This window comes from Lethenteron reissneri, chromosome 52 (assembly GCF_015708825.2).
Source record: "Lethenteron reissneri isolate LAM-NWPU_2019-01 chromosome 52, ASM1570882v1, whole genome shotgun sequence".
Taxonomy (NCBI): Eukaryota; Metazoa; Chordata; class Hyperoartia; order Petromyzontiformes; family Petromyzontidae; genus Lethenteron; species Lethenteron reissneri.
The window spans coordinates 11,624,816-11,648,487 of NC_083830.1; the positions used below are offsets into that span (position 1 = coordinate 11,624,816).

At 55.9% G+C, this 23,672-nt stretch overlaps 1 protein-coding gene across 4 annotated transcripts in view; it reads left to right on the forward strand.

Moving 5' to 3' along the window:
* Positions 1-238: 238 nt before the first annotated feature.
* LOC133356005 (serine-rich adhesin for platelets-like) overlaps positions 239-23,672 on the forward strand; it is a 39,904-nt gene continuing 16,470 nt past the window's right edge. Inside the window, exons 1-10 of one of the 4 annotated variants that reach the window (XM_061573487.1) lie at positions 13,148-13,350; positions 13,830-13,932; positions 16,603-16,690; positions 16,868-18,198; positions 18,456-19,647; positions 20,646-20,751; positions 20,959-21,052; positions 21,266-21,375; positions 22,410-22,548; positions 23,466-23,536. In XM_061573487.1, coding sequence (XP_061429471.1) covers positions 13,244-13,350; positions 13,830-13,932; positions 16,603-16,690; positions 16,868-18,198; positions 18,456-19,647; positions 20,646-20,751; positions 20,959-21,052; positions 21,266-21,375; positions 22,410-22,548; positions 23,466-23,536 — 3,341 coding nt within the window. In that variant the 5' untranslated portion in view covers positions 13,148-13,243. Of the gene's footprint in view, positions 1,557-4,486; positions 5,584-13,147; positions 13,351-13,829; positions 13,933-16,602; positions 16,691-16,867; positions 18,199-18,455; positions 19,648-20,645; positions 20,752-20,958; positions 21,053-21,265; positions 21,376-22,409; positions 22,549-23,465; positions 23,537-23,672 lie in introns of those variants that run through there. The other 3 variants (XM_061573489.1, XM_061573485.1, XM_061573486.1) reach the window with 3 other exon arrangements.

The following is a 23,672-nucleotide window of genomic DNA, read 5'->3' on the forward strand; positions in this document are numbered from 1 at the left end:
CCAGCCCGGGGAGCTGGCTGACCCCTGCAATCTCCCCCCTCTCTCCCTGCGTCAATCACCTCTCTCGCTACACCCATCACTACCCATCGCCTCTCTCGCTACACCCATCACTACCCAGCACCATCACCTCTCTCGCTACACCTATCACTCCCCAGCACCATCACCTCTCTCGCTACACCCATCACTACCCATCACCTCTCTCGCTACACCCATCACTACCCATCACCTCTCTCGCTACACCCATCACTCCCCAGCACCATCACCTCTCTCGCTACACCCATCACTCCCCAGCACCATCACCTCTCTCGCTACACCCATCACTACCCATCACCTCTCTCGCTACACCCATCACTCCACAGCACCATCACCTCTCTCGCTACACCCATCACTCCACAGCACCATCACCTCTCTCGCTACACCCACCACTCCACAGCACCATCACCTCTCTCGCTACACCCATCACTCCCCATCACCTCTCTCGCTACACCCATCACTACCCAGCACCATCACCTCTCTCGCTACACCCATCACTCCACAGCACCATCACCTCTCTCGCTACACCCATCACTACCCAGCACCATCACCTCTCGCTACACCCATCACTCCCCAGCACCATCACCATCATTCGCATAGCTACAGGCTGCGCGATTCGTCTTCCGCAACAGCCACACACCGCACAGAAAACTTACACACACACAACACCAACACGCGTAACTCAATCATCCCGCATCTCCTCCACTTGGAGTTGATTCCAGGCGTAGCCATTACGCAATCATCGCCATCACCATCGTCAACAGTGACGACCACCATCACGTGGATAGCCAAAATCACGACCAGCACCATCACCACCGTTTATTAACATCACTACACTTACCACCATCACTACTGTTACTGTTGTAACTTATTACCATCCAGTCATCGCAACCACTCTCCCACTTATCAATCACGACTATTATCACCCCATCCACTATTTGACCATCATCGTTAACATCATCATCAGCACCCCTGCCTCCCAATTTACCCGCCTGTCAAGTCCACCACCATCCACGACGTTTAAACTGACCATCACCACCATCACCCAACCCGACTATCACCATCTCCTACAACCCATCATCCACGACCCCAAGTCTACGACCACCACCCAAACCACGTCGCCGCCACTGCACCACCCAGCACCACTCACCACTATCACCCAGCACCACCAAACACCACCACCCAGTTCCCAGCACCACTCTACACCACAATTACCTCCCACTACCACCCACCACCACCTGCTGGCACCACCACCGCCGCTGCCCGCGTCGTCTCGGCGCGCACGGAGGCCGCGCTGCTGTCGCCGGGCGGGGCTCCTCGCGATGCCGCAGCTCGAGCCGCTGGGAGCAGCAGCAGCAGGATGGTGGTGGTGGTGGTTGTTGGCAGCTGGCTGTGTCGTGGCGCTGGGGGCCGCCCGCTGGCGCTGGGGGCAACAGCGCGGTCTGCGGGGGGGTCGGGAACCCGGGACTCGACGTTCCGCGGGGGGCCGCGGACACGGGGCCACCGCGCACGCGTGCGTCGAGGTGAGTCGGGGATGGGGGTGGGTGTGGAGCGTGCGTCGAGGTGAGTCGGGGATGGGGGTGGGTGTGGAGCGTGCGTCGAGGTGAGTCGGGGATGGGGGTGGGTGTGGAGCGTGCGTCGAGGTGAGTCGGGGATGGGGGTGGGTGTGGAGCGTGCGTCGAGGTGAGTCGGGGATGGGGGTGGGTGTGGAGCGTGCGTCGAGGTGAGTCGGGGATGGGGGTGGGTGTGGAGCGTGCGTCGAGGTGAGTCGGGGATGGGGGTGGGTGTGGAGCGTGCGTCGAGGTGAGTCGGGGATGGGGGTGGGTGTGGAGCGTGCGTCGAGGTGAGTCGGGGATGGGGGTGGGTGTGGAGCGTGCGTCGAGGTGAGTCGGGGATGGGGGTGGGTGTGGCTGTGTGCGTCGAGGTGAGTCGGGGATGGGGGTGGGGGTGGGTGGGGCCGTGGCCGTGCGATGACGCCAGTCCCCGAGCGCAGGCCCCGTGCTGACAATTGACGCGAGTCGTGAGCGCGAGACGATTGATTGCTGCGCGAGCTTGAGAGCGAGAGACGATCGCAACGTGGAGCACAACGAGACGTGTCGAGTGACCTGCAGTATCCCGAGGGAGGGAGTGGGTGAGTGCATGGGTGAGTGGGTGAGTGAGAATTTCAGCTGTTTGTGTTTTACACAAAAACGCAACTTTACCCCTTCCTGGCCAGACTCCCCCCCACATCTCAACGTGAGCGCTGGCGAGGCACCGTCACAGCCCCCCCCCCCCCCCGCGGGCTCGAGTTGCGAAGTTGTAAAACGCACGGAAAGACGACGGCTGTTGCCAAGGCGCGTGTAAATGTGTCCGGAATGCGCAAATGAAAAGTTTCACCTCTCCAATTTCGCCAGCGCCGGTGAAAATGTGCCGACGGAATCTCCCGAGGTACACGGAGTGACCGCGTGAGGCTGGGCCCCTGTAAGGGGACCCCGTGAAAACAAACCCCCGGGGAGCAAGAGGGGACTGAGAGCGCCGTGCGACTCCACGCGCTCGCGAAGCGCCAGAGGCGGCGCTCTGCGACCTCCTCCCGCTGTCGTCGCCCGTGAGACCCTCTGCGGTTTGGTTTCGGAACCCGCGAATTGAAGTCCACGAGGGACCTGTGGCACCCACCGCCGGAAGGCAGAACCCAAAAGATACCGCCCGTTGCAGAGAGATGGGTGTGGGAAGAAGGCGAATCGATTATTCGTATTGTCACGTGGGCAGAATAACCATCAGCAGCAGCAGGAGCAGTAGGATCATCTTCATCAGCAGCAGCCATGGTCTATCCACGTCTGGATGAGCGTCTCCCACGCCGTCGTCTTGTAGAGAAGTGACAGCCGCGTCAATGCCACGCGTTGCCGTGCGTGCCAGCTAAGGCGCTTCTCCTGTAAACAACTCCACGATGACTTCCTTGGGAGTCGGAGGGCCCGCGCGAGTTTGAAACTTCTTACGAACCGCTGCGGGCTTGGGCAGCACGCTTGGCTACTGGGCGCCGGGTGTCATGGCTTCGCCAGGCGAGAGCTCGAGAGGCCACTGTGGCACACCAGTGGCAGGGAAAGGTGGCACGAGAGGGAGGGCAGTGGCACACCGGTGGCAGGGAAAGGTGGCACGAGAGGGAGGGCAGTGGCACACCAGTGGCAGGGAAAGGTGGCACGAGAGGGAGGGCAGTGGCACACCAGTGGCAGGGAAAGGTGGCACGAGAGGGAGGGCAGTGGCACACCGGTGGCAGGGAAAGGTGGCACGAGAGGGAGGGCAGTGGCACACCAGTGGCAGGGAAAGGTGGCACGAGAGAGAGGGCAGTGGCACACCAGTGGCAGGGAAAGGTGGCACGAGAGGGAGGGCAGTGGCACACCGGTGGCAGGGAAAGGTGGCACGAGAGGGAGGGCAGTGGCACACCAGTGGCAGGGAAAGGTGGCACGAGAGAGAGGGCAGTGGCACACCAGTGGCAGGGAAAGGTGGCACGAGAGGGAGGGCAGTGGCACACCGGTGGCAGGGAAAGGTGGCACGAGAGAGAGGGCAGTGGCACACCAGTGGCAGGGAAATGTGGCACGAGAGGGAGGGCAGTGGCACACCGGTGGCAGGGAAAGGTGGCACGAGAGGGAGGGCAGTGGCACACCGGTGGCAGGGAAAGGTGGCACGAGAGGGAGGGCAGTGGCACACCAGTGGCAGGGAAAGGTGGCACGAAGTCGAGAGGGCGACTACCGCAGGGAGGGAGCGGTGGGACGAGGCGGATTGGTCTCACCACGTGACGGTGAGCTGTGGCGGCGACTTGGGAAGGACTTCATCGAGCAGTAGATCGTCTATGGCTGACGTGTGGCACCACCAGCCCAGTGTACACTTTCACCTGCGTCACCACCGCCGTCTATACGAAGGGTCCATGCCGAGCTACGCCAGCGGTTCGTTCCTCCCATCGTCTCGCTTGTCACTGTGGCACGACAGGATGGCAGTGGGGGGGGGGGGGTGGTTATGGTGGTGGTTGTCATCATATATTTTAATGGTTACTGATGATGCTTCGTGACGACGCATATGAGTTTTCATGCATTGTAGCATACCAAAAAGATAGGTGAGTATGGTGGGTGGGTGAGCAGATGGGTGGATAGGTGAGTTGGTGGGTTTGTGGATGGGTGAGCAGGTGGGTCGGTCAGTGGGGTGAATATCGCACCTCCAATTAGCACGGTTGGCAACGTACGGTGCGAAAGAAGTTCAACATACATGCATACGAATAGGTGCGTAGGTAGGCAGGTAGGTGGATGGGTGAGCGAGCGAGTGAGTGAATGGGTGAGCGCAGTGAATGGACGAGCGAGTGGGTGATCGGGCGAATGTGTGGGTGGATGGACGAGTGGGCGAGCGGGTGGATGGGTGGGGAGGAGAGTGGGCGGGGTGGGCGAGGGGGGGGGCTCGTAGTGCCGCGGCGCGGCTAAGTGCGGCGTGACGTTGAGTGGCTGCTGGCACAAACATTCTCGCATTGTTCCGATGCCACTTCCCGTGACGCGGCTCTCGGGGACGCGGGCACGGCGGCATTAAGATGCCTCCCGGCGTCTAAATTTGTCCACTGGCCAAGGACGGCGGCACCGGACTCCCTCTGCCTCCCCCCCTCTCCGCGGTGTCACGACCGCCCGTTGCGCCCGACGCCCTGAGAGGAGCAGAGACGCCCGCGGCTCCGCTGGGCTCCGCTGGGCTCCGAGCCGCGCGACTTTCCGCAGCTCCGCTCAGCCGCCTCGCGCCTCGCCCGGCTGCCGGGAGTTGGCGCGGTGCAATTCGCGCGGCAAGGATAGCCCCAGCGTCTCGAGGGGTTCCATCAGCGGTATCCGTTTAATAACTGCAAGGTAATAATTATAACAATCAAAGTTATTTTAATGTAGAACTGCCTATTTGCGTTGAGTTTTATTGACCTCCCCCCACCACCCGAACCTCCGACTATCACTTTTGGCTGCGTACCGTGCGAAAGAAGTCCAACCGGCAGGCGGCATGGCGCGCAGGGACAGCCTGGTGAACTCCCTGGCGCGGGTGTTCGAGGTGAACGCGCAACTCGCGCGGCCGACGCCCGTTGGGAACGGCCCTCGCAAGGTCTTCTCCATGAGCCGCCAGAACTCTGTGGAGAACATCGACACGGTGAACGTGAAGCTGGAGGGCCTCTGTCGCCGCGTGGACAAGCTCGTGAGCGGCCAGGACAAGGTGCTGCTCAAGCTGGAGGAGGTCGCCCGCGACCTGAGCGACCTCGAGCGGGAGGTGGAGGGGCTCAAGGTGGACAAGGAGGAAATTAAATTGCCCACGCCCGACGTCGCCCAGGACGCCGCCAGGGAGACGAAGAAGTTTCAAGAGCAGATGATCGGCGCGGTGGAGAAACTCGTCTCGAGCGCCGAGTCTCAGAGCAAGAAGATCGAGGCCCTCGACAGAGCCATGGTGGGCTTCCAGCAGATCATTGGCTTCTTGGGCGACACCTTCAAGAACTCAAAGGTGGTGGAGTTTATCACGCACGGTTTCCTTCCCGGCGGAGGGGACGCGGATGGGGGCGGCGCTTCTAATCGGGTAAAAGCGACGTCGCGATTTTTCTTTATGTTAAGATGAAAAGTGTACATGGTGAGGTGCGTGCCGAAAGGAGGAGTGTGTGCACACTCGTCCATGCTATGAGGGAGCTGGCTGAGTGTAGACGTGTTTTGTTTTGACCGAGGAGTCAGTTTGGCGGACCGAGTCTTTAGCATGATGGGTGCGAGAAATAACGAGTGAAGTTCACGGGAACAGCAACCACGGGCAGCGGTAGTGATAGAGAGCTATAAGGTGGCGACTGACCGCTGGGTCACCAGTCACCCTCACTGACCGCTGGGTCACCGGTCACCCTCACTGACCACTGGGTTAACGGTCACCCTCACTGACCACTGGGTTAACGGTCACCCTCACTGACCACTGGGTTAACGGTCACCCTCACTGACCACTGGGTTAACGGTCACCCTCACTGACCAGTGGGTTAACGGTCACCCTCACTGACCACTGGGTCATCGGTCACCCTCACTGACCACTGGGTTAATGGTCACCCTCACTGACAACTGGGTTAATGGTCACCCTCACTGACCGCTGGGTTAACGGTCACCCTCACTGACCGCTGGGTTAACGGTCACCCTCACTGACCGCTGGGTTAACGGTCACCCTCACTGACCGCTGGGTTAACGGTCACCCTCACTGACCACTGGGTTAACGGTCACCCTCACTGACCGCTGGGTCACCGGTCACCCTCACTGACCGCTGGGTCACCGGTCACCCTCACTGACCACTGGGTTAATGGTCACCCTCACTGACCGCTGGGTTAACGGTCACCCTCACTGACCGCTGGGTTAACGGTCACCCTCACTGACCACTGGGTCACCGGTCACCCTCACTGACCACTGGGTCACCGGTCACCCTCACTGACCACTGGGTCATCGGTCACCCTCACTGACCACTGGGTCACCGGTCACCCTCATTGACCACTGGGTTAACGGTCACCCTCACTGACCACTGGGTCACCGGTCACTCTCACTGACCACTGAGTCACCGGTCACTCTCACTGACCACTGGGTTAACGGTCACCCTCACTGATCACTGGGTTAACGGTCACCCTCACTGACCACTGGGTTAACGGTCACCCTCACTGACCACTGGGTTAATGGTCACTCTCACTGACCACTGAGTCACCGGTCACCCTTACTGACCACTGGGTTAACGGTCACCCTCACTGACCACTGGGTTAATGGTCACCCTCACTGACCACTGGGTCACCGGTCACTCTCACTGACCACTGGGTTAATGGTCACCCTCACTGACCACTAGGTCACCGGTCACCCTCACTGACCGCTGGGTTAATGGTCACCCTCACTGACCGCTGGGTTAATGGTCACCCTCACTGACCGCTGGGTTAATGGTCACCCTCACTGACCACTGGGTTAATGGTCACCCTCACTGACCACTGGGTTAATGGTCACCCTCACTGACCACTGGGTTAATGGTCACCCTCACTGACCACTGGGTTAATGGTCACCCTCACTGACCACTGGGTTAATGGTCACCCTCACTGACCACTGGGTTAACGGTCACCCTCACTGACCACTGGGTTAACGGTCACCCTCACTGACCACTGGGTTAACGGTCACCCTCACTGACCACTGGGTTAACGGTCACCCTCACTGACCACTGGGTTAACGGTCACCCTCACTGACCACTGGGTTAACGGTCACCCTCACTGACCACTGGGTTAACGGTCACCCTCACTGACCACTGGGTTAACGGTCACCCTCACTGACCACTGGGTTAACGGTCACCCTCACTGACCACTGGGTTAACGGTCACCCTCACTGACCACTGGGTTAACGGTCACCCTCACTGACCACTGGGTTAACGGTCACCCTCACTGACCACTGGGTTAATGGTCACCCTCACTGACCACTGGGTCACCGGTCACTCTCACTGACCACTGGGTTAATGGTCACCCTCACTGACCACTAGGTCACCGGTCACCCTCACTGACCGCTGGGTTAATGGTCACCCTCACTGACCGCTGGGTTAATGGTCACCCTCACTGACCGCTGGGTTAATGGTCACCCTCACTGACCACTGGGTTAATGGTCACCCTCACTGACCACTGGGTTAATGGTCACCCTCACTGACCACTGGGTTAATGGTCACCCTCACTGACCACTGGGTTAATGGTCACCCTCACTGACCACTGGGTTAATGGTCACCCTCACTGACCACTGGGTTAACGGTCACCCTCACTGACCACTGGGTTAACGGTCACCCTCACTGACCACTGGGTTAACGGTCACCCTCACTGACCACTGGGTTAACGGTCACCCTCACTGACCACTGGGTTAACGGTCACCCTCACTGACCACTGGGTTAACGGTCACCCTCACTGACCACTGGGTTAACGGTCACCCTCACTGACCACTGGGTTAACGGTCACCCTCACTGACCACTGGGTTAACGGTCACCCTCACTGACCACTGGGTTAACGGTCACCCTCACTGACCACTGGGTTAACGGTCACCCTCACTGACCACTGGGTTAACGGTCACCCTCACTGACCACTGGGTTAACGGTCACCCTCACTGACCACTGGGTTAACGGTCACCCTCACTGACCACTGGGTTAACGGTCACCCTCACTGACCACTGGGTTAACGGTCACCCTCACTGACCACTGGGTTAACGGTCACCCTCACTGACCACTGGGTTAACGGTCACCCTCACTGATCACTGGGTTAACGGTCACCCTCACTGACCACTGGGTTAACGGTCACCCTCACTGACCACTGGGTTAACGGTCACCCTCACTGACCACTGGGTTAACGGTCACCCTCACTGACCACTGGGTTAACGGTCACCCTCACTGACCACTGGGTTAACGGTCACCCTCACTGACCACTGGGTTAACGGTCACCCTCACTGATCACTGGGTTAACGGTCACCCTCACTGACCACTGAGTCACCAGTCACCTGCTATCTTCAATTCGTGCTTTGCGGTAAGACGTTGGTGGTGTCCCCGCCCACTCGTCCGCTTGCCCCGCCCACCCCGCTTCGAGCGCGGCGCGGTGGAAGATGACGGCTGGTAATTTCTTTCAAAAGGTTGAAAGAGAAATGAAGAACGTTGGCAAGATGGCCCTTTTCCCTTTCCTTGTACGGTCGCAACTATTCAGAATCAGAATCTTCATCTATACTGGAGGAATCCGATGAGCTATAAAGCTATTTTTCACAGATGTACAGTATGGGCGGGTCAACAGAGCCCCACTGAGTCTCCAGGCTGGGTTTCACGAGGGCCCTGCTACGTTGGGATGTTTGGTGATGAATGCTGTCCGGAGAAAACCCAGCACCGCGCTGTATATGAGCAGGTGACACTCAAAGCTCTGTACAGATGGATTCAGTGATCAATTTGTGATCTGCCATCTCGTGGCCATCTCGCAGCCCAAGCCTGTGGCGCCTGATATTCGCAGGAGGCCTCCCATAAAAGTACTAACCTGGCTTTATCTGCTTAGCTTCGGATATTTCATTCGATGTTTTTCATGCACAGTGATTCGGTCATCGTGTGGTGATGACGATGGTGCTGGTGATAGTCGAACACGTGAGTGGCTCGAATGGTAAGTGACCAAGATGAACGGGGGTTGTTAGATCACACAAAGAGGGCGCTCGCGTGCTTGTAGAATGGTACACCAAGTAGGACTCCATATATGGGCAAGTAGGTTGCTGACCTGTATGTACGGTTTTGTTGGAGTTATTTCACGATGTGCGCGGGTGTTCTCCTGCAAATCCAGTCTCCTGTTACAGCCCTGAGCCACTGGGTGAGAGTTCCACATTCCTATGACAGGGGGCGAGTCTATCCACAGAACAACCACTGTTAACTTCCTCACAAAGTGGTGCTCATTTTATCGAACCCAGAGAGATGATGGGCAGAGTCAATCTCTCCCCGACCACGATGTGAACTCGTAACCTTTCCATTGCGAGCCGCTCGCGTTGCCGACAAGCCGCCTGACCAGTGTCAGAGGGCAGCGATAAATCAATCACCGTGGTCGTCGTCAAATCATCGCGACCATCATCGACGACTCATGATCGTCATGGTCCTCAACGATTCACCAATAAGACGACGACCGTCGTGCAGACGAGATTCCGCGACACCGGCGAGCGCGTCCCTGCCTGCCTCGTGTTCGCGACTCTGTTCGACAACCCTCCCGCCACGCCAAGGTCCCGCGAAGGGCGGAGAGGGAGACGGCGCTCAGAGGAGCCGCGGGGGGTTCCGGCCCCTGGGGCTCCGTTTGGACATTGCGTGCCGTGATCCCAGGGAGACACCGGATACGCGTCGCTGTCTGTCACACTCGCGCACACACGCACACAGACAAAGATCCCCCGCGTCGCTTGGAATAGACTGTTGGGGAAAGTGCTGTTAGCGAGTACGAAGGCCGGCAGGGCACACGAGGGGAGGGTTACCAGCATCGCACCAGGTACTCAACTGAGGCGGAGTCTATATAGGGGAGGCCCAGGACCGGTTCAGATAATCGTCACGAATGGTGATGGAGTCTGTAAACGGGAATTAAGTTCGGCCTGCCGGGTTCGTAGCGCAGCGCGCGAACCGCCACCACACTACCGCTCCCCACCGGGCGCACACACACACACACACATATACACACACACACATACACACACACACAACAACCGCCATTCGCCATTAAGTAGCGGTGACGTCACCACGACGCTTGTGCCAGGCCATGTGCACCTTGAGGCCACGTGAAGTGTCGAACGCCCACTGGCAGGAGGTCACGGGGCAGACCCAGGAGCCACGGGTCGACTAACTGAGATGACTGAGATGACTGGCTGATGCACCACCCGTGCTAACTTGCTGTGCTTTAGCCACCCGGCGCTCCGCTCGTTGTTGTGAGCGTCGCTCCTCCGCCCTCTGTTGTTGTTGGAGGGCGACTGCCTCCAACTGCTCAGCAGCGTCCTTCACGAGCCTCCTCCACAGAGGCCGATCTTGACACCGCTGGTACCAGTCATCGGCAAGTCCACTCAGCTCCACATCCTCCTGTACCACATCACTCCATCTCCACTCTGGCCCGTGCCACGCCCGCTTAGCCCCCTGTATCCGGCCGAACAGAAGCTGCTTGGGCATGCGGTGGCTGGGCTTGCGGGCTACATGACCCAGCCAACGCAGCTCACTGATAACGGGACTGTGTCCGCATCTTTTCAAGGATCTGTGAGCTCCTCGCACTGTAATCCAGTCTGGTTAAACCCAGGATGAAGCGTCACGCATACCGAGATTGAAATCACAATGCTATCGAGATCCCAATGATCTCGTCAAATATATTTTCTTGCCGCTAATTCCAGAGGGCAGACACGGATAAAACGCTCAAGTCGATCCAGTGGTAGGAAACTGCAACAGCTTCGTCGAAATCGACTGAACTTCGCAGCCAGGAGCAGCACCCCCCACGCATAGCGCAGCCAGCCCAGCCCCTGGTGGCCACCGGCGATGCAGCCGAGTTCTCGGGACTCCGCTGCACTCCGCCCCGCACAGAGAGGAGCAGCAGGAGCAGCAGGAGCAGCAGGAGGAAGGTGTGGGTGGCCTCGCAACTCGAGCCGCACAGCTCGCACGCCAACTCCGCCACAGCGGGGGCACTAACCTTGCCGCACACAGGACACCGGCGTGCAGTCCCAGACAAGGTGGTAAGTTCCATGTTTTTGTTTTCGAAGCAATTGAGTTGAACCGACCCTCGCATCGAGTCCGTGAGACGCAAGCAGACCCTGTGCCCCATGGCTTATTGGCAAGCGGATGATGACGGATTGTCCACGATGAGACTGCGGAGATTGGCAACCAAACGATGTTGCAGTGTCGTCATCGTCTCTGTATCGATGGCACCAGCACCCCAAGCAGCCATGTGACTCAAAATCCATCCGGACGCGAGCAGAAGGAGGAGGAGACTGCTCCATCGTGGACTCCCTCCCATCGTCTCATTCCCCAAGCTCTTAGAATAATAGCCACGCTCTCTTTAGGAAACGTGTTGACACTTATCTCTTACAACTTTGAGATTGCTGAATTGTTGCGGACCGCTTGACGTTTTGGGCTAGTGCTCAGAAACTCTTTACGAACATGGAATCATTATTGGTGGTGGTCTGAGACCATCAACTCTCCAGGCTTGAACCCGGTTCACTCACGGGCGCGAGTATGTGGGTGTGAGTGGTGGATGGTTGGGTGAGTTGTTGTGGCCTATAGTGTGGTGGTAGAATACCGCATGATGGATGAAACGACTCGGTCAACGTCCGTACGGACCGAGTCCTCAACACGGGAGGAGGAACCAGCGGAGTGAAGTTCACGTGAACGGTGACCACGGCAGTAGTAGCGACAGAAGAGTGACAGGGAGGCGACTGAGTAGCGGTGAGGCTGGGTGAGCATTCACCCCGCCTGCTGCTGCTCCACTTGGAGTGCAGCAGCAGCGGTGAGTGGTGGTGGTGGTTGTTGTTGCTGGGAGTTGGAGAACGCGGCTCTGGCGCGGTCGTGGTGGCTGCTCTCAGAGTTTGCAGAAAAAATAAACTTTAAATCCTTTAATTTTAGATATGAAGCTTTCGTGATTGCAATCCTTTGACCTCAATTCCGCGTCGCGTTTCCAACGAAGGAATGTTCCCCACTGCTCCCCTCGCGTATCCTTCTTGTGTATCTCCCCTCGTCTCTCTGCCTTCGTGTCTCCTCGCGTCTCTCTCCTTTACACATCGCCACCCGTCTCTCCCCTCACGTCTCTCTCCTCGCCGTGTGACCAGAGCTGCATTTGTCTCTGCGCGATTAATGATTCGGCTCGTGGATCAGTCTTGGATCCGTTCAGCAAGTCTTGTTGTGTATTTGTGTTGTTGTTGTGTGGTGTCATCTCTTTTGTAATTGCTCTCTCGTTTGTGTCGTCCGTTCTGCCTGTCTTGTTGATATTCATTTTCTGGTTTGTCCCATTACACTCAAGGTACTATTATTATTTGATGGTCGTGGTGATTGTGATGGCGGTGGTGGCGCTACTGCTAGCGATCTTGATCACCATCACCACCATTATCACCGCGCCGCAAGTCATTTGCGCCCCCCCCCCCCACCTATTGCAAACCCCACGCGGCACTCGCCCCCCCCCCCCCGCCACGAGGTGCTGGCAAGCCAGTCCACGGCAGGATCTCTGTTTCTCGTCTCAGGACACCTCGGGGATATCGCGGTGGGAGGGAGGGAGGGGGTGGGGGTGTTTCACATTCTGTGGGTGACCCTCCACCCAGACTCCCCCGCTCGGTGTTCAGGGCCTCGTCCTGCCACCTGAGCGGGCCCCTCCGCGGGGTTTCGTGAGATCCAAGGCGTCCTTTACGAGTCTCCAGCGCGAAGCAAATATCACGAACGAAGCGATGTCCACGGGGTTCCGTGAAGCGTCGATCCCCGAGCAGACCTGGCTCTGTTGAAGAGACCGGGAGAACAACGTCTGCTTGGATTGAGCCATTGCCACTCCCAGATGGCCAGCGTGTCCCATGATGGGATGGGTAAAACATGTTTTGACTTTGTATGTGGACGGACGGACGTATGAAGGAGGCGAATCGCCTTCTTGTTGCATAGACATTGGGGGAGTTGTTATTCGGTAACGCTTTTCAGAATCGATTTATTGGACCCGAAAAATCACGAACCGCCCAATCGACTCCGATGGAATGTGAGTGCGGATGCCATGCTTGGCCTCGCACGAACGAACCTAAGTACAAACGGCACGGCGGCAGGCCGAAGGGTAAATGATGCAGGGAAGATGGCATCGATCAGGCGATCTCTGGATTGCAGGTCCGTGCCACGTCTCTTGCTCGGGATATTTGTGCGCGTGCGGCAAAGCGGTGAACGACATGTCACGCTGGTCACGCGGGTCTCGACATGCGGGTGGCGTGGGGTCCGTGGTGGCGGTGGTGCAGCCGTTCGCGCGCTGCACTACGGACCCGGCGACCGGAGTTTGATACCCCTCACGGCCAACACCGATGACGATTATCTGTACCAGTCATGGGCCTCCGCTAGGTCGACTCGGCCTCAAATGAGTACCTGGTGCGGTGTGTAAATATCGCCACTGGGGAGACAAAGGCGGCCGGGCGTGATGTTGGCCACCCACTTTGTGCCGGCCGTGGCAGGTGCTACTCGCTAACAACACATGCCACAACAGTCTGTTGAGGCTACACGGGAGAGCTTTGCCTTTGTGGTGGCCTCCACGGTGACCTCTGCCCATCTGTTTATGGATTCACACTTCACGTTTTCTCGATTGAATCGCCGGGCAGGTCGCAGCCTGCGGGGACTCGCGGTGCGGGCAGCGGCCACCGTCCACTCGGCCGTCTCCCGTGGCGGCGGCGGCGGCGGCACACGGAGCGGGCACCCGAGAAGGTCGGGTTGGGTGGCAGCCTCCTGCCACGGCTGCCGTCGTCCGTGCCAGCCGCGTCTGTGCCCTCGGGGCTCGGGGAGAAGCGAGAGACACGCGGGGGCTGCCCGCCGCTCGGCCTCGCGTTGCCTCACCAAAATCCCGCGGCGCTTTCGTCGCCGCCACGCGTCAGGGAGAGTGGCTCGCGGGTGAAAGCTTCAAACTAAACCTGGACATTTTTTTTTGAGAAGCGACGCGGCCACCACAAATGAAAGCTCAACGAAGTAGCTTCTTGCGTGGACATTTATAGCAGCCACATAGCTCTAAACTCGTGATGTTCATTCTAAATGTGAAGGGAAAACCCGGTGGACCCTGATGAAAATCCGCGCGACCACGGGGAGAGAGAGAAACACAAAGTCCAATTATACAGCAGCAGGCGTCAGTGTCGGGATCGAACCCACGACCTCCTGTATATCAGGCGAGATCGTTAACATCTCCTAGCCACCGTGGAAACATAGGTTGCGAGGTCGACTTCTGGGTGGGGGTTGTGTTCCGGATATACTCATCCGTATCACAGCAATGTGGAATTTCCACCATTGGCTTGGGGCTGTAAACAGGAGATCAGCACTCCCACTACCTCGGGCTTAATTTGAGCTGTCAGCCGGGCACAATACAAACAAGTAAATAATACAAACAAGGTTTCGTATTTGCTGAGGTCAATTCAATTTAAAAGGAACATGGTAATTAATTAATTAAAGTGTGTGTGTACGTGTAGTGACATCCCAGATGTCACTGTGTGGTGCCGGCCCTAGAAAGGCACGGCGTGCGATGTACTCACATCGCTGACATCACCTATGTAGCAGGGACGTGCGGTCAGGTGAGGCAGAGGAGGCAGAGCCTCACCTGTCATACTCCAATGAAAATAGCTGTTACGAAAAGTAGAAAAAAAAGAATAATCAAATAAAATAAATATTAAGATTTTCCACTGATCTGTGTTATAAATGTCATTTCTGTACGATTCCAATAATTTTTATAGTCAAAATCGCCGAATTTGTGGAGCTCCGCTGCAAATACATGAAGAGACGAGAGGTGAGGCAGCGACGAGCTCAGCCTCCCCTCTGATTGCGCAACCCCTCAGTAACTGGATGGAGCGCGGGCAATAAGCGCGTGCCTGTTACTATCTCAGTATGTTTCCAAAGTAATATTTGTAGACCCCTTCATTTAATGTCCTCGCCTTCCATATTCCAGGTAACTTATTTCACGTATGTGTATAAAGATATTTAGGCTCGCTGGTCTTGTCATGAAACTGCAATAAAAAAGCACCAGGGGAGGCAGCTATCACATCTGCCTCACTGAGGGGGACGTGTCTAACACGCCCCCCTCAGTGAGGCCACGCCCCCTTAGTGTGTGAATCTGGCTCTGACACGAGCCAGTGCCTCCCCAGCCATTGACCTCACCGCACGTCACTGGTATGTAGTGACATCATGAATGTCACTGAATAATACCGGCTCTAGCGAGGAACGGCGTGCGATGCATTGTCATCGCAGACACCCCGTGGGTGGGTGCAGTACCAGCCCTAGAGGGGGCTCGGTGTGCGCTGGGATAGCACTCAGTGGCACCACACGTGGCGGGAGTGTGAGAGTGTCAGCCATGGGATGAGGTTACCCTGGGCCATGGCACTCTGGTTGACCCTGGAAGGCACGTGACTAGTAATATCTACACAAGGGCCCCCGGCGGGGGCTAGGGGGTGGTCACGTGTCAGGGTGAGATCCTACGGGAAGGGTCGAGAAACTCCATGAGGTTTCTCGAAGGTGGTTGTGGCCAAGGGCGGGGCCAGCCACGTCCCAGGAGCATATAAACCGGGTCCCCACAGGGACTGGGGCGCTGCGTTGCTGTTGTCATCTGAAGATCTATCTACATTCTATGTCCAAGAGAAGAGAATAAGTCACCAACACGTGTACAAGGACCCAAGTCAGGGTCCTGTCCGTTGTAGCTACTCCCAGTAACTAGCGTAGTTAGCCTGGTGGTCCACCACCATAGGTTATCTGGTAAAGGGGCAGTAACCCCTTTGTGTTAATATGTTGGTGTAAATAAATGTGTTGCCTCCAAGAAGTACGTCTGCGACTCAGTTGAATCCATACCAAAGAATATGGATCCACTACACTTGTATACGGGTGAGTAGTGTACACGCGTATTTGCTCTGTATGTGGGTGTCTTTGTACACGTGTTGGTACGTTACAACGAATAATACAACTTTTTTTTATTGACCAGGTAAAGGACCACTGAGCTACGATACAACTCTTATTCAGAAGCGACCTGGCTATCACAAATGATAGCTCAACGAAGTGGCCTATCACTACATAGACATTTATAGCAGCCAAACACTCTACGTGTAAGAATAGGTTTGACCCTTTCTGGTAATAAAAGAGGCGTTAAGAGGTTAAAACACCAAACAGAAATACTCGACGTGTTTGCTACGTTTGTCACTTGACACCTGGAACACTCTGCACACGAGACGCCTCTACCTCAGGGATCTTCCAGCAGAGACATTCTACTAAGATGCGTCTTTCAGGTGGTGCAGTAAAGACGAGCGCAACGCATCTGGGGTGCCCACCACCGCCACATGCGTCCCGCCGATCCGGCCTTAAGGCAGCGCTCGCTTAACGCCCCGTACCCTCGTCTGCGCTCCCTTGCAGACGAACCGCACTGGAGACATCGGGAACGACGCGTACCGACCGGGTGACGGGACCGACCTGCAGAGACGCAGCACCCTCAGCCCCGATGGTGAGCCCCCCCCCCCCCCTCCACCGCTCTGACCCCCCGCCGGCATGGCAGAGCGACGCTCGGCCGGCACGAACCACAATCGCGCCGCCGCCGCGTCTCAAACTCGGGCCGCATAATTTCAACCTGAACCCCCCACCTCTCGACACCCCCCCCCCCTCCACCTGTGGTGCCGTGCAGGCTGCAGGAAACCCCCAGAGAGGTTTTCCCTCGCCAGGAAAGCCCCGGAGAGATGCAGCGAGGCCGCTCACCCGGCCATCGCGGGGCCTAGACGCGACGATGGACCACTGACTGCCGTGGTCTCAACAGCCGGCACCGGTGGCATTAACGGTGGTAGTGCTGCCAGTAGCATCATCAAAGTTCCCAGTAGCACTACCAGTAGCACCAACATCACCAGCAAAGTTCCTGGTAGCGCTTCCAGTAGCACCAGCAGCACCAGCATAGTTCCCAGTTGTGCTGCCAGTAGCACCAGCAGCACCAGCAAGGGTCTCACTAGTGCTGCAAGTGCTACTACCAGCAGAACCAGCAAAATTCCCAATAGCACTGCCAGTAGCACCAGCAGCACCGGCAAAGTTCCCAATAGCGCTACCAGTAGCACCAGCAGCACCAGCAGCACCAGCAAAGTTCCCGGTAGCACTTCCAGTAGCACCAGCAAAATTCCCAATAGCACTGCCAGTAGCACCAGCAGCACCGGCAAAGTTCCAAGTAGCGCTTCTAGTAGCACCAGCAACACCAGCAAAGTTCCCAATAGTACTGCCATTACTACTAATAGCACCAGCAGCACCAGCAAAGTTCCCAATAGCGCTGCCAGTAGCGCCAGCAGCACCAGCAAGGTTCTCAGTAGCGCTGCCAGTACTACTGCCAGTACTACTGCCAGCACCAGCAAAGTTCCTAATAGCGCTGCCAATAGTGCCAGCAGCACCAGCAAAGTTCCCAATAGTACTGCCATTACTACTAACAGCACCAGCAAAGTTCCTAATAGCGCTGCCAGTAGCGCCAGCAGCACCAGCAAGATTCTCAGTAGCGCTGCCAGTACTACTGCCAGTACTACTGCCAGCACCAGCAAAGTTCCCAATAGCGCTGCAAGTAGCACCAACGGCACCAGCAAAGTTCCCAATAGCACTGCCCTTAGCGCCAGCAGCACCAGAAAAGTTCCCAGTAGCGCTACCAGTAGCACCAGTAGCACCAGCAATGGTCTCACTAGTGCTGCCAGTACTACTACCAGCACCAGCAGCACCAGAAAAGTTCCCAGTAGCGCTGGCAGTAGCACCAGCAGCACCAGCAACGTTCTTAGTAGCACTGCCAGCAGTACCAGCAAAGTTATCAGTAGTGCTGCCAATAGTTCTACCAGCATCAGCAGTAGTAGCAGGATCAGCAGCGGCAGGATTGAGGAGGTGGTGTTGGCAGAAGGCAGCTTTAATGTATCCGAGGCTTCTTTGTGGAAGCCTGCTCCTGCACAAGGCATGGGGAGGAAAACGACGGACAAAAGTGTCACCATGGAGCGAGGGCAGGTGAGTGGTCGACACACTGCCAATATAACCACTCGGCCTGCCAATAATCCTGTAGGGGCTGCATGCGGCAATGCACCACCACACGTACGTTTCTCAAGAGCCCTCTTCTGAATATTCTCTCGAATTAGTCTTTTCTTTGAGGCCTTCGCTCGTCTTGCACTGCAAGAGGACCCCTTGACTAGACTGAGATGAGTGAGCCGAGATACAGGATGCTCAGAGTCGCTGCAGTGGGGTGCTCGTGTGACTTTATTCTGCAGGATGAAGAGTCGACAGCAGGGGAGGAAGAGACCGGGAGGAAAGGAAGCAGTGATGAGGAGAAGAAGGAGGAGGAGGCGGGACAGAGAAGACAAGCAAAGAGCGTGTCTGGTGAGGCAGTGTCAGAAGACATGGGGAAGAGAGGCAGCAATGGTGACGACGATGGTGGTGGTTGTGACAATAGTGGTTGGGTAAAGCATGACCAGGAGATGGGAGTGACCATTGCTAGCTCGGAGAGTGAGGAGCAAGAGGAGGGGGAAGAAGAGGAGGTGGATGAAGATGTAGTGACAGAAGAGGAGGACGATGGTGAAGAGGCGGTGACAGAAGAAGATGATGAGGAAGAGGCAGTGACTGAAGAGGAGGATGAGGAGGGAGAAGGGTCTGTGGATGAGGAGTCTGGGACAGAGAAAGGCGACGACTCTGACGATGAGCGTGAGAATTCCTCCAGTGACAGCGCCAGGGTGGATGCCTCATCTGACAGCGCCAGGCCGGAGGGGGTAACCGTGACAGCTGTGGTTGCTCGGAAGGGTAATGTCGCCAAGGCAAGCGAGGCATGTGGCGTAACTTTGGAAACAAAGGTCATCAAGGTGATAGAGGTAACTGAGGCAACTGAGGTTATCGTGAAAACTGAGGCGAAGGATAATGCAGCTCTGGTCTCCAAGGTAACTAAGCAAATAGCCGTCAATGTGGCAGTGAAGGTAACTAAAGTGAAAAAAGGCGAGGTGACCCATGTTCTAGAAGTAAATAAGGTAACCAAGGCACCGGGCGTAACCATGGCTAAGCTGGTGACCGAGGTTGCTGAAGCAAAGATAATGCCAGAAGTAACCGAGGAAACGGAGGTGACAGAGGTAACCAAGGTAACTAGGTCATCGGAGGATGGCAAGACGGCCGAGGAGAGCAATGCGGAGATGGATGTAAACACGGAAACTGAAGAAATTGGGGTTGCCGTGGCAGCTGAAGATGAAGAGGGTGCTGGAGGAGAGAGCGCTTTGAACGAAGAGGACATGGAGGAGGAGAGTGGAGGAGAGATCCAGGGATCTGCCAGCAAGAAACACGGTGCCGTGGGGGGGAGGGAGGTGGAGGCGAAGAAAGCGAGGGTGGAGAAGGAGGAGGAGGGAGCAGAGGGACCGGCAGGGGGTGAAGAGGAGGATGAGGAGGAGGTTCCAGCAGAGCCGCCTGTACCAGCCATCATCGGTAAGTTTGTGATGTCCTCTTTGCGGTGAGTGGTTACGGTAATTGATGTGAACATTATTCACAATAGATGTTTGGGTTTGGCTACTTAATGATTTGCCAAAATTGGTGTCATGAGACAGTCCACCACCTGACACAACCAAAATAATTAAATAGCCAAGCGGTGTACAGGTGTTTAACAAGGTGCCAATCGATGTTGTTTTACCTCACGGTTAGGATTCTCACAGCGAGATTCAGCAGCGGTCATATTGGCGACGTTTTGCTTGAAACAGCACCAAGCATCATCAGGACGAGATGCAGGAAGTCGGAATCACAATCCACGAAGTTAGTTTGGCTGTGTCGGGGGGTGGAGGAGGGTCTTATGACACAAACGTGGCCAGGTCGACGTGTGGCCGAACCTGAGATTCAATGACGAATAATATTACCCCCGAGTTCCTGCGCGTGAAATCGAATAGCAGTGGTGAAAATAGCCATGTGAATCGGGCAGCTCGTAAAATGGCCGTGTCAGCAATGCCCATGGAACCAGCGTCGATGAGTTTCCCAGGTTCTGCATCCAGGCTATAGATGCCCGGAATCAAACCGGGTTCTCCACTGGTAGCGAGTTGGTTTCGTTCCGGTCACCGGTTACTTCACGACGCTCAGTGGGGGTATTGGGGTTCAATCTGAAGGGATTTCAAAACTAGTTCCGGAGCATCATACTGTGGGCCCATTCATTGACACCTGCTGTTGCACTGTTTGCTGTGAGAGTTTTGAATAAAAAAAAATTCCATTTGGACAGTCTTGGAACGAGTATCTGTGTTCACGTGACAGGGATTGATTTGTGCCGATATCTGATACCTATTCTGCATTACACTGTACAGGTTTTACAGACCTAGGCTGACTGAGAATATGACCAGGTTTGCTCTGTGGGAAAGGTGAAGACCATTGATTGAAAGATAATTGCTAAATATTCTAAGGTTCATATCATTGGCTGATTTGCCAACATGTTGTGACTTCCACAGAAGACTCTCCACCCCCCCCTGCTCCCTTCGATCACCGCATCGTGTCTCCCCGTTCCATCACCGTGGGAACCTACTTCTCCCTCAGCCACTCGGACGTCCTGGGAGGGTGAGTTGGCTTCTTTATTTGACGAGATAATATTATCTAGCTTATTCCTAACTCCATTCCTCACAATGCACCAAAGCGGTTTCCTGCACAAATGAGCATTGTAATGGCGCTGATCTCTCATTTACAGCTCTGAGCCAGTGGTGGAAATCCACATTCCTACGGCGAGGGCGGGTCTATCCATAGAACTACTGCCGTGTGTGTGCGCAGAGGCCGCTTTGGCCGGGTGATGAGGTGCCAGGAGAAGTCGTCGGGACTGACGCTGGCAGCCAAGGTCATCCGCGTGAAAAGCCCCAAGGAGAAGGTACCACTCGCAGCCTCGCGGGGAACGTGAACCACGCCCATCCTCGCGCTCGCCGCCCGACCGTTGGGGCGAGTGCTGTGAGCGAGAACCCGTTATCGCACCGCGCACGCTCACACGTGGATTTGATGTTGCACCTCCAATCAGTACAGCCGTCTGCTTGCGGAGCAAAATAAGTTCAACATACATACACATTGTCTCCGCGTGTTTCCGCAGGAGGAGGTAAAGAATGAGATCAACATCATGAACCAACTGAACCACGTCAACCTCGTGCAGCTCTTCGATGCCTACGAGTCTCGCTCGGACATCACCCTCATCATGGAGTAGTGAGTACCAGGAGTGAACTGAACTTCCGAGCCATTCTGGGTGACACTGTCGGCGTGTAGCTACATGAGACTACAAGAGGGTAGAGTTACAACAGGGTATACAGTATATATGAAATGTGTGTGTGTGCATGTCATTACGTATTTGTGATGTATGGAGAGCGGTAGTGTAGTGGTTAGTGCGCTGTGCTACAAACCCGGCGACCCGAATTCGATTCGCGCTCACGGCCACCACCAGTGACGATTATCTAAACCGGTTCTGTGTCCTCCCCGAGGTCGACTCAGCCTAAAATGAATACCTGGTATGGTGTGTAAATATCGCCATTGTGGAGACAAAGGCAGCCGGGCGTGGTGACGGCCACCAACCCCCTCGTGTGCCTTGCCGGCCTTCATAGGTGCTCGCGAGCAGCACTTGCCCCAATCGTATGTTCACCTTATACGGGGGGATCTTTGTCTTTGTTTTCCTGTGTGTCATTCAAACTCTGCACTCCCTGGTCCCATCTCAAGGGATCGTCCAGGTGAAATACTCTGATGAAATAAAAGGTCAGGCGTCCATTGCGCGACGTCTGCAGATTCTGGCAAAGGGAAGGAGGTGATGGGCAGGATCGGTGACATCATTGGCAGTGGCCAAGATGGCTACCTACTAACTCTAACTGAATTGAGCACCCGATGCAGTGTGTTCAACGTTAGCACTGGGGAAACAAAGGTGGCCAGGCGTGCATGGTGCTGGGGTCGGAAACCAAAATAGCAAGATAATATTTTTTCAAGTTCGGTAAAAAAAACGAAATATTTCAAGAGTTGCAATGCATGTGAATACCAGATAGCGGTCCTTAAAAAATAACGTCACGAAGCAGTCCTTAAAGAGCCACACGTGGCTCCGGAGCCACAGGTTGCCGACCATTGTCTTTGTTACGCCTTATCAGAAAATGTCGATTGATGTTGAAATGTGAGCAGTCGACCATAACCACACAGCTGCTACCGCCGAGCCAGGGTATCGCTCACCAGTCGTACTCATGACGGCGCTCGCTCTCGTGCAGTGTGGAGGGCGGAGAGCTCTTCAACCGCATCATCGACCAGAGCGGGCTCTCCGAGCTCGACACCGTGCTGTTCGTGCGGCAGATCTGCGAGGGAGTGCACTACATGCACCAGCAGTATATCCTGCACCTCGACCTCAAGGTGCCGGGCCTCCCGCGGCCTCCTCTGGACGACACTCACCTTGTTTGGTTTTTGTTTTCGTGTCGCATTTGACCTGGACGGTCCTGCGAAGTGGCATGATCTGTGTCCGGGTGGCAGAAGATGTTTTTGTATCGAAATCTGGCACAGTACGGTCTTGATGTATTTGACCTACACTGTACTTTCCTAGCATTCCCTGACCTTTTTGTTGTCTCGCAGGCCATCTTGAGATCTGTTTTAACCTTCCATGAGTTTTCCTGGTTCTTCCCTGGCATTCATGGGCATCTTTTAGGCCTCTCTGTGACTTCCTGACCTTTTGCAATTTCCCTGACCTTCCCTTGCCAACTGTAAACTTACTTGCGATGTTTGTATGTATCTAGCTTCCAAGATCATCTTGGGGCATGTTCCCTGCCATTCCCTGCATCTTGTTTGCAATTCTTAAACATCTCTCACCTCTTTTTGGCTTTCCCAGGCCTTCACTGATGCTCATTGAATCTTGCCAGGCATGTTTGTCCATCTCCAAAATACTGGTATTTTCTGGGTTTTTCTGGCTTTCCCAAGGCTTTTCTTGACATCCCTGGCCATCCCTAATCTTTCAGGCCTTCCTGAGGCTGATATGACTTACCTTGCCTCTCCATTACCTTCCCAGCACGTTCAGAGTGCTTAAGTAGCCCCATCATACAAGTGATGCCCCCTCATTCCCACGCGTTTATCCTGAATGCTTCAAGTGCGTAGGAACAAAGGCAAGGTAGCCAAGGTTGGACCTGTGGCTGGAGTAACCAAGGGGACCTTGAGAGCTTTGGAGCCCAGGAGAGACATTGTGTGGGGGGGGGGGGGGGGGGGCAGTAGGGTGTGCAACTTCCCCCCTTGCCACCCCACACACTCTCACACCCATTACCCATCTTCTCTGTCTTTTCCAGCCAGAAAACATCTTGTGCTTGAGTAGATGGGGCTACCAGATTAAGATAATTGACTTTGGACTTGCACGCAGGTAAGTCAGCCCATCCCCTCCCCCCCCACCCTTGATTGCTTGCTGACAATCGCTTGTGATCACTAAATCACGATTACTTATCCACGATTATGTGAAACCTCTTGACACGTGAACCCTCTTGGTCGCTAACTCGCAT